Source organism: Stegostoma tigrinum, chromosome 40 (assembly GCF_030684315.1).
Source record: "Stegostoma tigrinum isolate sSteTig4 chromosome 40, sSteTig4.hap1, whole genome shotgun sequence".
Classification (NCBI taxonomy): Eukaryota; Metazoa; Chordata; class Chondrichthyes; order Orectolobiformes; family Stegostomatidae; genus Stegostoma; species Stegostoma tigrinum.
This window is the reverse complement of record NC_081393.1, coordinates 9,808,551-9,821,462: the sequence shown is the minus strand read 5'-3', so window position 1 is coordinate 9,821,462 and position 12,912 is coordinate 9,808,551. Positions and strand designations below refer to the sequence as shown.

Below are 12,912 nucleotides of genomic sequence, written 5' to 3'. Positions count from 1 at the left end.
CTGTAAACAGAGTGGTGTTTGTCACATTGTAAGATGATCGAGAGGAATAAGTAATAAACTTCAAAATGGAAAGAGTAAGTGTAAAATGCTCCTGGTCAAATTTATAAAGCTAGTTCACAGCAGTGTGTTAACCTCGGATCAATCATGAGGCTATGCTGAGTTAGAAGCTCTCAAGCAGGGAAGCAGTAATCATATAATGATCTAGATCAAAATGCCAGTCAGCCTGTCATGCCTGTTATGAATCTTTAGTGAAGCTATCCAATGATTTTTGACTCTGCCTCTCTTTCCCTATATTCCCGCAATTTTCTTACCTTCATCCAAGTTGTCAAGGCACTTTGAAAATTACATTTGAAGCTACTTCTACCAAACTGATTGACTGTGTGTTCCAGATCACAAGAATTTGCCATGTGTTACATCAGACCCTGCGTGACCCTCCCCAATGTGTTACAGGTCCAGACAGGATATCCCACACTGTTCAGTTTCCAGATGAAAAGCAATGAACTGGCTGTATTTCTTTATTCACCCACCCTCTCTTGGTTACGAGAGGTTAATTTATACAAGATCCCCTCCCTTGAGAATACCTTTCTCCCAGATCAAATTAACTTCTCTTTAAAAAGGAGCCACTTTAGCTGAGCTTTTTTGAGATAGCAAAGGAGTGAGTTTATTGTCATTTTGTTGCACTGGTTGCGTTCATTTCGGCAGTTGAACACTTGATTTTCAGGATTCATGATTTTAAGTGCTGACTGAAGTTCCTTTATCCTGACTCTTTTTTAACTGATTTGCAGCACTTGAAGTAAGACATTGTTTTTCTTTCTTTCCCTGGTATTTAGAGGTACGTACTGCTGTTCTGAAACTATCACTTCCTCAGCATATTAGACTCACTCGAGTACACAGATACTGAATGAAAGTGTTCACGCTTGTGCTAGACCAATCTTTTACCTACTTTTTTTTACATTCCTGGAAGGAAAAGCACATAAATGTCTGTAAGAGGTTGTTCTCAACTGAGTAACGGGATTTGGAGAATCAGCCCTCTTATCATTTCAAGTTGCTGTCTCTTTGTTTGAGGTTCCTTTGACACCTTAAGGTGTTGCAATCCATAAGTCTCACACACATCGTGGAGCTGGAGAAACACAGCAGGCCAGGTAGCATCAGAGGAGCAGGCAAGTTGACATTTTGAGTCAGGAATGTCAACTTCCCTGCCTCTCTGATGCTGCCAGGCCTGCTGTGTTTCTTCAGCTCCACACTGCGTTGTCTCTGACTCAAGCATCTGTAGTTCTTGCTATCTCCCTAAGTCTCACACAGAAGTCTTGCCAGTCAAGCACTGAACTTATTCTCCAGTCATTTTGCATCAGTAGCAGCCCTCTTTAAAAAAAAAAGCACATTCTGCATTTGAGCACTCAAATCGCCTTCAGTATTTTGGGGTTCTGGCCAGTTGTCATAATGTATGAAATAAACCTTTCCCCATGCCACTTCTGACACTTTCACCAATCTCCTTAACACAATGTTCTGAAATCCCTGTCCATTTTGCAGCTCAAAGCAGCTTCTCCTGCTACTATATTTAGCTTCAGAACTCTAGGGTGAGAACAATCTCAGGCTGATCGGAAATGTTCTCTACATTCTAAATTAAGGTTAATGTATGAGGAATAGCTAGTTGAGTGAGATTACAAGAGAATAGCTAGTTTTAACAAAAAAAATGCATCCCAGCCTTCAGAAGCAACAGGGAGGGTTTAACAAATTAATTTCTTTCATCTGGAAAACATAAAGGCATCTGTGGAAGATCCATGTTTGGGATGTAACATAATCTGTGAAATGAGTGAATCAGTCTACTTAATCATTTAAACGAAGTTCCAGTAATGTGTTGTGATTGCAGCAGGGAGGGCTGAGCACTTTGGCCAGTCCCAGCACTCGTCCCTCTTGTCAGTTTCCTGGGTCATTGAAACTGACCCGAGCCATCTGGTATCTATCAGTCATCTCCTGACGGCTTCCTCTGACACCTCCCTCCATTTCCTGTTCCCTTTTCTTCTACAATGCTTGACTTTCAAAACTGAGATCCACTGCAGTCAGATCCAGGGGGTCGCTTGTTAGACCCATGCAAATCCCCAAAATACTGGGTATAAATCCTTCCAGCTACAAAAACCTCTTGCATCTTGGAAAAGCAATCAGGATTGGGATTTGAAGATTTTTTTTCCTATGATTTATATTTTCTGCTTGTATTCTAATCTGTTAGAAGATGTCTCGGCCAGAACAGCACATGAGAAAATTTTGATGAAATGTAAACATTATGATGGTTTTGGAACCTGTGTTCACTGTTTACCTTTCGTTGGTAGTTGTGATATTTCCTCCAATGACCATTCAAGGTATGTGCTACCTTTACCAGCACATGGTACTGGAGCCGAGCACCACCAGTTCTCCTCTACCTTGAACCTATCTAGTGATTGTTGGTATTGGATACACCGCTGTGGAGTATCTACTGAAAAGGAAGCATTCTTAGATAATAAGAATATATGTTGTCAACCCATTTGGACAAATTATGCCTTATCTGGGACTGAACCTGGACCTTCTGGTCCAGAGACAGGGGCACTGTCACAAGGCCCAAGAAGGTTGATTGCCTGACAGCAAGAAGAATAACAACATTTGGTCAGACATAATTACAAGTCCATGGGGAGCTGGTACAGCTTTATCTGCTCCTTCAAAACCTTGAGTACAACTTCTTGTCTCTTCCCACAGACTGAATGACCAAAGCTGAACCGAAGAATCAATGTAGCATCCAATATTAACCCCTTCAGAACAATGGTCTTTTATCACAATGATATTTTCCAGTCCATTTGATATTGCTACATTTACCTGACTGTATTATTGAGTCCCTTTTCAAATTTATGATCTTTAAGATGAGGTATATCATTACTGGAAACAAAGTGCTTTCTGTATCAAGCTTTGAGCATCAGGATACTGTATTCCTCGATAAAATTCCATATAAAAAAGGCAGAGTACAAATCCCACTACATTGCCCTGTCAAATACTCACAGATATCTGAAAACAAGGTTTAAATGCAACGTAGAACTCCCAATGCAATGCCAATCAAGTATATTGGGTTCAGGTGAAAACAAATTGTAGGAACAGAGGACTTAGCAGCAGGACTAGGCCATTTGGCCCTTTGAGTCTGGTCCACCATTTAAGAAGATCATGTTTGATCTCATTGTGGCCTCAACTTCTCTTTCCTGAGTGCCCCTCATTCCATCATTCCCTTGTCCATCAAAAATCTATCGAACACTACCTTGATTAAATTCAATGAGCCATCCTCCAGAGCTGTCTGGGAAAGAGAATTTCAAATATTAGTAGCCTTGTAAGAGAGGAAAAAAAATCCTTTGCTACTCCTTAAAATCAAGACCTTTTATTTTTCAACTGCATCCCCAAGGACAAGTATGCCAACCCACGCCCCTCACTCCCACAAGAGTAAACATCTTCCCAAATTTCCACCATATCAAATCTGCTGACGATAACAAGGTGTCGAGCTGGATGAACACAGCAGGCCAAGCAACATTAGAGGAGCAGGAAAGGCTGACATTTCTGAAGAAGGGTCTAGGCCTGAACTAGGCGGAAGTGTTTGGGGATGATGCGTTGAATTTGGAGGTTGGTGGGGTGGTACGTGAGGACGAGGAGGACTCTGTTTTGGTTGTTATTGCACGTTGTGGGTGTGAGGGATAAGTTGCGGGAAATGCAAGAGACATGGTCGAGGGCATTTTCAACCACTGCTGATGATCTTCCTCGTTTTCATTACATCACTTTTCTTTCTTCTAAAATGCAATAGTTGAGGCTCAGTCTTTTTAAATTTTCCTGAGCAGATAGGTCCCTCTTCCCAGGAGTGAGTCAGGTGAAGCTTCTCTGATCTGCTTTGAATCAATTATACCTTTTTTCAAACAAGGAGAAATGAACTGCACACATTACTCTAGATGTGATCTCAGCAAAGCCCCATACAGGTGCAGTAAAACTTTCCAATCACTTGCTATATCTGCATGCGAACAGTTTTTTTTGATTCATGCACACTGCCTGTGTATGACTGAATTCTGAAATTTCACTCAATTTATATAAACTGTTACTTTTCTATTCACCCTATTATAGTGAACATGTTTAGCTTGTCCAACATTAGATACTATTAGCCATGTGTTTTGTATCAACGTATTTAACCCATGTAATCTCCCTTACAAATTCTCTACCTCATCTTGACAATTTACTTTCCAAATGTCTTGGTTCCATAAGCATATTTAGCTATCATATCTCAGTCCCCTCATCCTAACTATTGATTGACATCTCACATTGAGCTAGTACTGATCCCTTTGGAACATCACTCATGCTTGCCAACGCTCCCATTTGCTTCCTGTGAGTCTCCACAATAAAGTTTGCTCCTGCCTGTCCTATCAAATACTCCCAGCTAACTGACAGAATGAATTAAACAAAGAGTTAGGCTCCTTCTGCCTTCACACCAAGCATTTAGCATTGAGGTACAATACAGGTTACATGTAGTCAAACTCCGTGTACACTGCCCCATCAAAAACTTAAGGCTCACTTGCAACATGGTGAGATACAGCAAAAAGCTCTATTTACATTGTTCCAGCAGAGCATCTCTATCAATGACATTTAAACATTTCCACTGGACCAAAAGAACAATTTTTAATCTGATCTTTGCAGGTGAGATTCAAAATTACAAGTTAGTTTTAGGGTTCAGAAGCAGGGATCACAGTCGAAGGATACAGATTGGGCCATTTTGAAGTGGTGAGCCTATGGAACTCTCTGCCACAGAAGGTGGTTGAGCCGAAAACATTTCCTCTTTTCAATAATGAGTTACATATAGTTCTTAAGGCCAAAGGGATAAATGGTATGGGGAACAAGTGGGAAAAGGGGACTGAGATGCATGACCAGGCACTGATTATATTGAATAAGGAGCAGGCTTGAAGGGCCAAAAGGCCAACCCTTACTCCTATTTTATATGTTTTTAGTAATGAACTGGCCATTGTATCAGGCAATAAATTAAGATTCCCAGAGCTAATTTCACTTAAGATCCTCAATGGAGACAGATTTATCCTCAGATTCTGAGAAACAAGAGGCAAAAGGACCATCTGGTCCATCCCTTCTCAATTGCTCCCCAGGGGTTGTTTTATCTCGAACTTCTCAGTGACAGCTATGAACGTTCAAAATTATTTCTGCCTTCAAGAAGCATCCCTGATTGTTTTATGTTTCCTTCCATGAGATACTGAGCCCACACATTAGGAGCATGTTGGAATTGAGTGACTTCATCTCAGCCAGGATAGTTGTAGCAAGTCTTCTAATTCATATCATTATATTGGGATTGGGAACCAGAAGAGCCATTAGGCTTTTTAGTTCAGAATTAAATTATTATTTATTGGGGGTGCGCTTTCACATCTCTAGTGAGCATCATTGCCCACAGTTGGTTGACAAATGTCAAGGAGCTCACCAGCACGATGCTGTCCCTTTCCAGAAGAATCTTCCTTTGGTGAAATACTCAGGGATGTGTATGGAACTTTGAATAGTACCTGGAATCGACGCATGTCTCGTGGGTTCCCAGCTGTTTTCAAACAATTCTGATTGCACTTGAGGAAGAACTTTAGGAAGAATCTGAAAACAAAGAAAAAATCCCTTTTCAATGAAACACTCTCACACAACATATTGTTATAACATCCATTTGATCTCAGTGCTATGTCAAAAAAGCTTCTCGTTTGCTGTTCATGGGAAGTAAAACAAGCTTACTTGGCAGCCCATTGCAGAAGATGGAATTAGATAGGATATGAGAGAACACCGAAAAGAGAAGAAATAGAAGCAGAGAGGAGACTGGGCAGATGTACAGAAAAAAAGTCACATATCTGCAGTGACAAGTAAAGAAGCATACAAGTGAAGTGAGGACCTTGTGAAAGAGGGGTCAGGTGGAGGTGAATTAGAGGCAGATGGTCATCGAGGCAGTAATGTTCCTGGTCTTTTGTTGCAAAGCAGTGCGAGTCTCAATATATTAGAAGAATAAACTTTTTTTAATCCAAGACATTTTTCTCATTCTTTTCCTTTTATTGTGTTATCAATTGATCCTGTGATTTTCTTAATTTGCTCACCCCATATCAATTCATTCATCAGGTTAACTTTCAGGAGAAATTTCTGTCCTCAGTCAACATCAGTGGCTACTTTTCCCATGGAGAACTCTTCTGAAGAGTTTATACATGTATGATGGGATTCATGGACCCTTTTTGGCAATTTTAAGATTCTCGGGGGGCACAGGCTAATTGTACCCTAGGATGCCACTTCTGTTGAGACCAGGATCAATTATGGATCATCCTATTTGTGACAACTTGTATTTATAAGATTGCCAAACTTCCAAAGTACTTCACCAGAGCATTCGCAAGTCTATTGTGGCCCAGGCCATCAAAGGCGATATTAATGGCGATGACCAAAATCTTAACATACCAGGATATGAGAAAGTGAGAGACTTTCAGGAAGGGAATTCTAGAGCTGACAACTGTCAGCAATGATGATATTATTAAAGTGACATATCAAATTAGAGAAGCATAGAAATTTTGAAGGCTTGAAGGGCTGGAGAAAGTTACTGACATGGTTATGCAGAGTCTTTAAATCAAGAATGAGGTTTCAAACTTGAAGTTTGATTTGATACATTGACACACTGATGTGTTTTTAAACAGCATTATAAAATTGATCCACTATCTCAGCATAGACCAAAGAGTCAATTTTGAACCATCCTGATCTACATGCTTCAGTTTTGGAAACATTGTCAACACACCACCTGAAGAATATTGTCAACTGGAGTCTTTACAAACCAACAAGCGATATGATGGTGTAAAATGAAAGAGGCTGGTCCTTGCTGTAAAGGTTTGAATCCATCCCTATAGCTTGTGTATTTTATCTTCTCGAGCACAGCACAATTTAGTGCTTCTCAGAATGAAACAACACTTAATCAATAATCAGTCCAAGCATTTCTTGATCCATATCCAGCAGTCAGCCCCAGATTATAACCTTGAATTGATATTACAAGAAAGTCATCCTGTTTTTCTTGTGTTCTTGTTCCTTCAGATGTTTCAATAGTCATTTTCTGATATGATTGCTGCTTGCACAATCGGCAATTTTATTTCATTTGCTCTTCATGCTTGGGAAGAAATATTTCCTACTTCAGGAATTCAAATTCAACATCAAACAGTGCAAGGACCTGTACAGTATGGATTAAAGAGAGGGTAAGGTTCCTCCTGCAATGTCCCATTAAACATTCTGGTAGCAGATCCACCACCAGTTAGATAATAATTAAGCTTTTCCTAAACTGTCCCTTCAAACACTCCCAGAGCTGGTACTGGCACAGTATATTGTAAAGGTCCCTCGAGACCATCCCACACAACACTGCCAGTGCAGTTACAGTGTGGGTGAGTACCAAAGTAAAATTAATTCTTTACTATCCCATCCTACATTCAAGGTAGAACACACTCTAGGTACAGAGCGAAGCTTGTTCTACACTATCCCATCAAACATCCCTAATCCAGGACCAGCAAAAAGTTTGATCCAGAATAATGGCCCCTCTGCGTTGTTGCATCAAACTCTCCCAGGGTCAGGACAACACTGTTTAGATACTAGTTAGACTTCTGATGCACTAACTTACCAAACATTCTCATTAATGGTATGGGTGCAAAGCAGAATAGCTTTGGTCTGCACCAGTTATTCAAGCATGCACAAGTCAGTTTCATGATGTATTCAATGCAAAGCATCCACACCTACGCTTTCCCAGCACCACACTGAGAAATAGCAGTATTATTGCACTAGAGTGATATTTTTCAATTTTGCAGAGGAGACTTCCTCCACAGATGGAACTGCGAAAATCCCTATCTATCCATTGCAATATTCTTGTAGTCTGTGTTCGACCAACTTTCATTTGAAATGTTTTGTGGAATCATAGAACTTCTACAGTGTGGAAGCAGACCTCCCATGCATTGAGTTCACGTCAATCCTCCGAGGAGCATCCCACCCAGACTCACCCCCTTCCCCTACACCATCCCTGTATTTCCCAATTTAGACACTATGGGCACTATGGCCAGTCCACCTAACCTGCACATCTTTGGACTGTGGGAAGAAATTGGAGCGTGCATAGAAAACTCACAGAGATACAGGGTGAATGTGCAAACTCCACACAGTCGCCCAAGGCTGGAATTGAACCCGGGTTCATGGTGCTGTGAGGCAGTAATGCAAACCACTGAGCCTCTGTGTGAAGGAACTTCATTTGAGAATCAAGATATAAGTTTGCCCTCTACTATAGGTTTGGGTAGCCATCTAACAAGTCATATTACTATGAAAGCGGGTCCAGGGACAACTGCGATAGGGTTAGGGTTAGGGTTAGAGAGCCCCCTGATTATCTCCCATGCTTCCGAATCAAATGGTGAAAGAAAGATGGAGGGCAAATGCAAAGTCAGTGATAGCAAAATTCTATCATCCAGTTGCAAACACTTCTGCAATGTGAGTTGTGCTTAAAACAATGCTGGAAGGACAGGCATTAATGCTATTTGTTTGTGTAAGTGTTGATTGGCAAACTAGCCCAAGCATCGGATCGCTGCTGTTCATTAAAGAAATGTTTTTTTGAATCAACCTGTTCAGATATCATGTCATCGAATTGTACAGCATGGAAACAGATTCTTTTGTCCAACCAGTGCATGCCGAACATAATCTGTACCCTCATCCACCACTTCCATTGAAAGTTCATTCTACACATGAGCAACTGTCTGTGTCAAAAAAATTGCCCCCCCATTTCTTTTTAAATCTCTCTCCTCTCACCTTAAAAATATGCTCCTGCGACTTGAAATCCCCCATCCTAGGGAAAAGACACCTATCACTAACCTACCTGTGCCGCTCATGATTTTTTAAACGTCTGTAAGGTCACCTCTCAACCTCCTACACTAAAAGAAGTCCTAGCCGATGCAGCATTTCTTCATAACTCAAACCTTCTATACCCAGCAATATCCTGGTAAATGTTCTCTGAACCACCCTAGGTTAGTAATTATCCTTCCTTTAACTGGGCGACCAGAACTAGACACAGTACTCTGGCCTCACTACTGTCCGTACAATCTCAACATGACTTCCCTACTCCTATATTCAAAGGATTGAGCAATGAAGACAAGCATGCTGAATGCCTTTTTAATCACCTTGTCCATATATGATGCAAACTTCAAAGAATTATGATCCTGAATCCCTAGGTCCCTGTATTCTCCAACACCACCCAAAGCCCTACGATTGGATTAATTGTATAAGTCCTACTCTGTTTGTGGTACCAAAGTGCATTAACTTTCATTTATTCAAATTGAACTACATCTGCTGTTTTTCAGCCCATTGACCCATTTGATCAAGATCCCTTTGCAATCTTAGGAAACCTTCTTCACTATCTACTATGTCACCAATTTTGTTGCCATCTACAAAGTTACGAATAAAGACCTTCTGACCCAAAGGTAGGGACGCTAGCACTGCGTGACAAGAAACCTCAAATTTGACAGGTGGGGTCATGGTTATCATTAGATGAGCTTTTAATTCTAGCTGCTGTAGTGGGGCTAATAGCTACTGTGCTCAGTCAAACAAAGTAATTGAACTGACACTAAAGAGAGGCAGAATGCATCTGTTGCATCTGTCCAAAGACTTGGATGTGGCATTCCCCTGAGATGTACAATCTGCAGATATTCCTTCTCGTTTCTCTGCCCCAGAAGTATTGGCTGCCATCTCATCCATAATATGAGATGAGTGACCTCCCAATTACAGAAATACCATATTCTTTTGGTTGTCTGAAGTTACCTTGGGGTGACCACAGTACATAAACATACAACAGACTGGAAACTCTAAACCTGTCATGTAATGTTTTCGGAAAGCAGATGTGATTTCTCTGAACATGTTTGTCGGAGAAAAAAGTATGGATTGAGCTAAATTGAGCAGCGTAGTCTCAAGTCCACTGTTGGCTATATTCTTAGGTGCTTAAGTTGGGGATCAGAGAGCTGGAGGAGCACTGCCATCGTCTCCCGAGTCCTGAATGAGGGAAAGGGTATGAAAGTCAGAGCTTCTTATCCTGACACCAAACCAATAACCTCAACTGAAAAGGCACTGCATAGGAATATTGTATGAAGGCACAATTATTTTTGACCATGATGTTTCCCTTTCATTGATTGCCTTATCAATTACAAATAGGTAGGCTGGTGCTTGAAGAATGATCACTCCTGGTGCAGAAATGCAAGGTTGATGGCTAGTGCCTGAGAACCATGTTCCAACAACAGTCAACGTCTTCAGGACAGAACAGGAAAAAGCATCACCAGAAAGGGTTAAGGTGGATTCCAGAAGCCCAGCTCTTAAAATAGCAGATGTGTGGCTGTTGGTCCCAAGTGAACTCAAAGTGGTTTCATTTTTTCTGGTCACCATGGCAACCACATTTTGTAGTGCAGTCCCACAACCCCCTCAAGACAGACACAGGCACGAACACTGCTTCACAATGTTTCTGCTCTGAGGCTGACAATGGCTCTTGAATGATTTTGAACAAAGAAACTATTAAATCTTGGCACTTTTTAAACTTGAGATGAACACGTCTGAAAATCCATAGCCATTCAGTTCCAGTTCATTGAATCTTGAGAGGTCAGAGTTTGAGAGACAGTTCCTTGACGAAGAGTGGAATTAAAGGAGCAATCTTTCTTTATTTGTTTATTATAAGCAGCATTTAGTTGTTTGGCATGGCACATAGTTTGTTTTTTTTTGCCTGAGCCATATTCTAATTTTACTTCTGATATTTCTTACCATGTCCTCTGCGGAAGATTTTGATTTTTCAACAGCTCACTGCTGTGGGAGAGCAGGTCATCCTTGATAAATTACCCAAGTGGCTATTTTCTGTGGGTGGTGCTGTACAGTTGATATTGGCAGTCATGGAGACCATTTCAGTTTAACATTGTTCTCACCCAACTACCGTAAATGCATTCCCCCTCATCATGCTACTCAAAAACAGGGCTACAGAGATGGGAATACTGGCTGCTTTTACTTATCATTGATTCTTGAAGTAGCCTGAAATGAGCTCTTAATCTACAACTAAAATATTCATTATGCCTTTGTTACCTCGAGATTTTACTATTTTAATGCACTCTGCAAGCCCCACATATTCTACTCTCCACAGTGTACTCACTCTCATCGCCCCATTTAACCATTAACCCAGTACTCACTGATCTGCATTGGGCCCTGAAAATACCTCAAGTTCTAAAATTCTCATTTTTGTTCACTCATCCTTTGTTTCCAGATCCCTGTAGCTTCTCAGTCTTCACCAGCTGTGAAACCTCGTCCAGCACTATAACCTTTGGAGTGCCTGTGCTGCTCCAGTCTGGTCTCTCAAACACTCCTGATTTAAACCTCTCCACAATTCTTGTCTCTGCCTTCAGTAACGTGGGCCCTAGTCTCTGGAATTCACTCCTGGCATCTGTCCATCTTTCTACCTTTCCTTTCTCCTTTAAGATTAGTTAAAACATACTTCTTTGACTAAACTTCTGACTATCTGAACTTGTAATTCCTTCCATGGCTTGTTGTTAAATTTTCCTCGCTAACATTCCTTGTAGCACGTTGGAAGGTTTCACTATGTTGAAAACTTCATGTAAATGCAAGTTGTTGTTGATTAATGTTGATGGCAGGTTGGAATTTGGGTTTCAGAACTCTGAGAATTATGCAGCATGAGAAGACTGAAGTAAGGAATTCGTTCTTTCTCAAATACCACTACATAGTACAGTGTTTTCTCTTGAACCCTTTCTATAAATTAAAATCTCTGACCCATTGATGCAAGTCTGGCCTGGATCTTGTTTAAAAGCTCCTTGCTGCACATGCTCTGAGGCTCGCACCAACCTCGAGTTTCAGGATCAGCAAGCATCTGTTTTCAATATCGCACAAAGCCCACCTCATTTTCTCTCTTTATCTTTCATGACAAAAATATTCCTTTGCGTTACGAAGAACATGTTTTCAAATTGTGAGGATGACAATTCCTGTGGTCCTGATTGCCCAGAAACATGTCCTAATTTTATGGTAGTGATTTTATGTGAGGGCTAAAAATCAAGTATGTGAAACTAGGATGACACAGGAGGTGAATATAAACGGAAAGTGTACTTTTTCTAGACAAAATTGAAATCAGCAAAGCCACAGAATGAGGCACAATTTTAGATTTCCGTTTTGTAGTCTTCTCCATTTTTTAGGATCTACCTTGGCTCAGATGAAATGGACATTTCTGATCTGTGAGGGCTATTGAGAACGATTACTTATGTTTTCCATGAACTCAAGGAAGTTGTGAAGAGTTATGTATCCCAGGAAAGCAGTCAGCTGAGTATCTTTACTTTTGTAGGTAAATATTTCCATTAGCTCTCTCTTTTACTTAGTGACTGTTTCCTATCATTTGTACCAATGTGCTGTCTGATATCCAGAGGCCTGTGTTATTGGCTTTAAACAAGGGACCACTACTGACTGAAGCCAGCTGGGATGTTTTGCCAAGAAAGCAGGAACCTATCAAGGTTTGAGGTTTTAAATATCAGACATGAACAGAACTGATCACATTCTGCCATGTAATCAGAGATTCTACTTTTACAATGAAATGGTAACTTGTAGAAGACCAGTATATCAGACATCTTGTATAACTTTCAGTTCAAGATCTTCACAAATTTTGTTACATATTCTGGCATTGTTTTGTAATTTTCGAGAATCGTCTTCTCGATTTTTGAACCCTTTGCATCTATTCATGCTTCCTGAACCTGGAACCTCTCCTCCACCTACTGTAATTTAAATCTATGGGGAAAGGTTCAGAAATTTGTCAGGAAAATTCATACCCAAGTGTCTTGAGAGCTATTTTAAGCATTTCCTGTTGGGGGGTTAGAG

The 12,912-nt window shown here is 40.6% G+C and overlaps 1 protein-coding gene across 5 annotated transcripts in view; it reads right to left on the bottom strand.

Annotated features, from left to right (window-relative positions):
* Window positions 1-12,912, bottom strand: part of LOC125448084 (transcription factor COE2) — a 246,260-nt gene that overhangs the window by 95,719 nt on the left and 137,629 nt on the right. For all 5 annotated transcript variants that reach the window (XM_048523092.2, XM_059641079.1, XM_048523091.2 and 2 more), the window contains one exon: window positions 5,550-5,631. In XM_048523092.2, coding sequence (XP_048379049.1) covers window positions 5,550-5,631 — 82 coding nt within the window. The remainder of the gene's footprint in view (window positions 1-5,549; window positions 5,632-12,912) is intronic.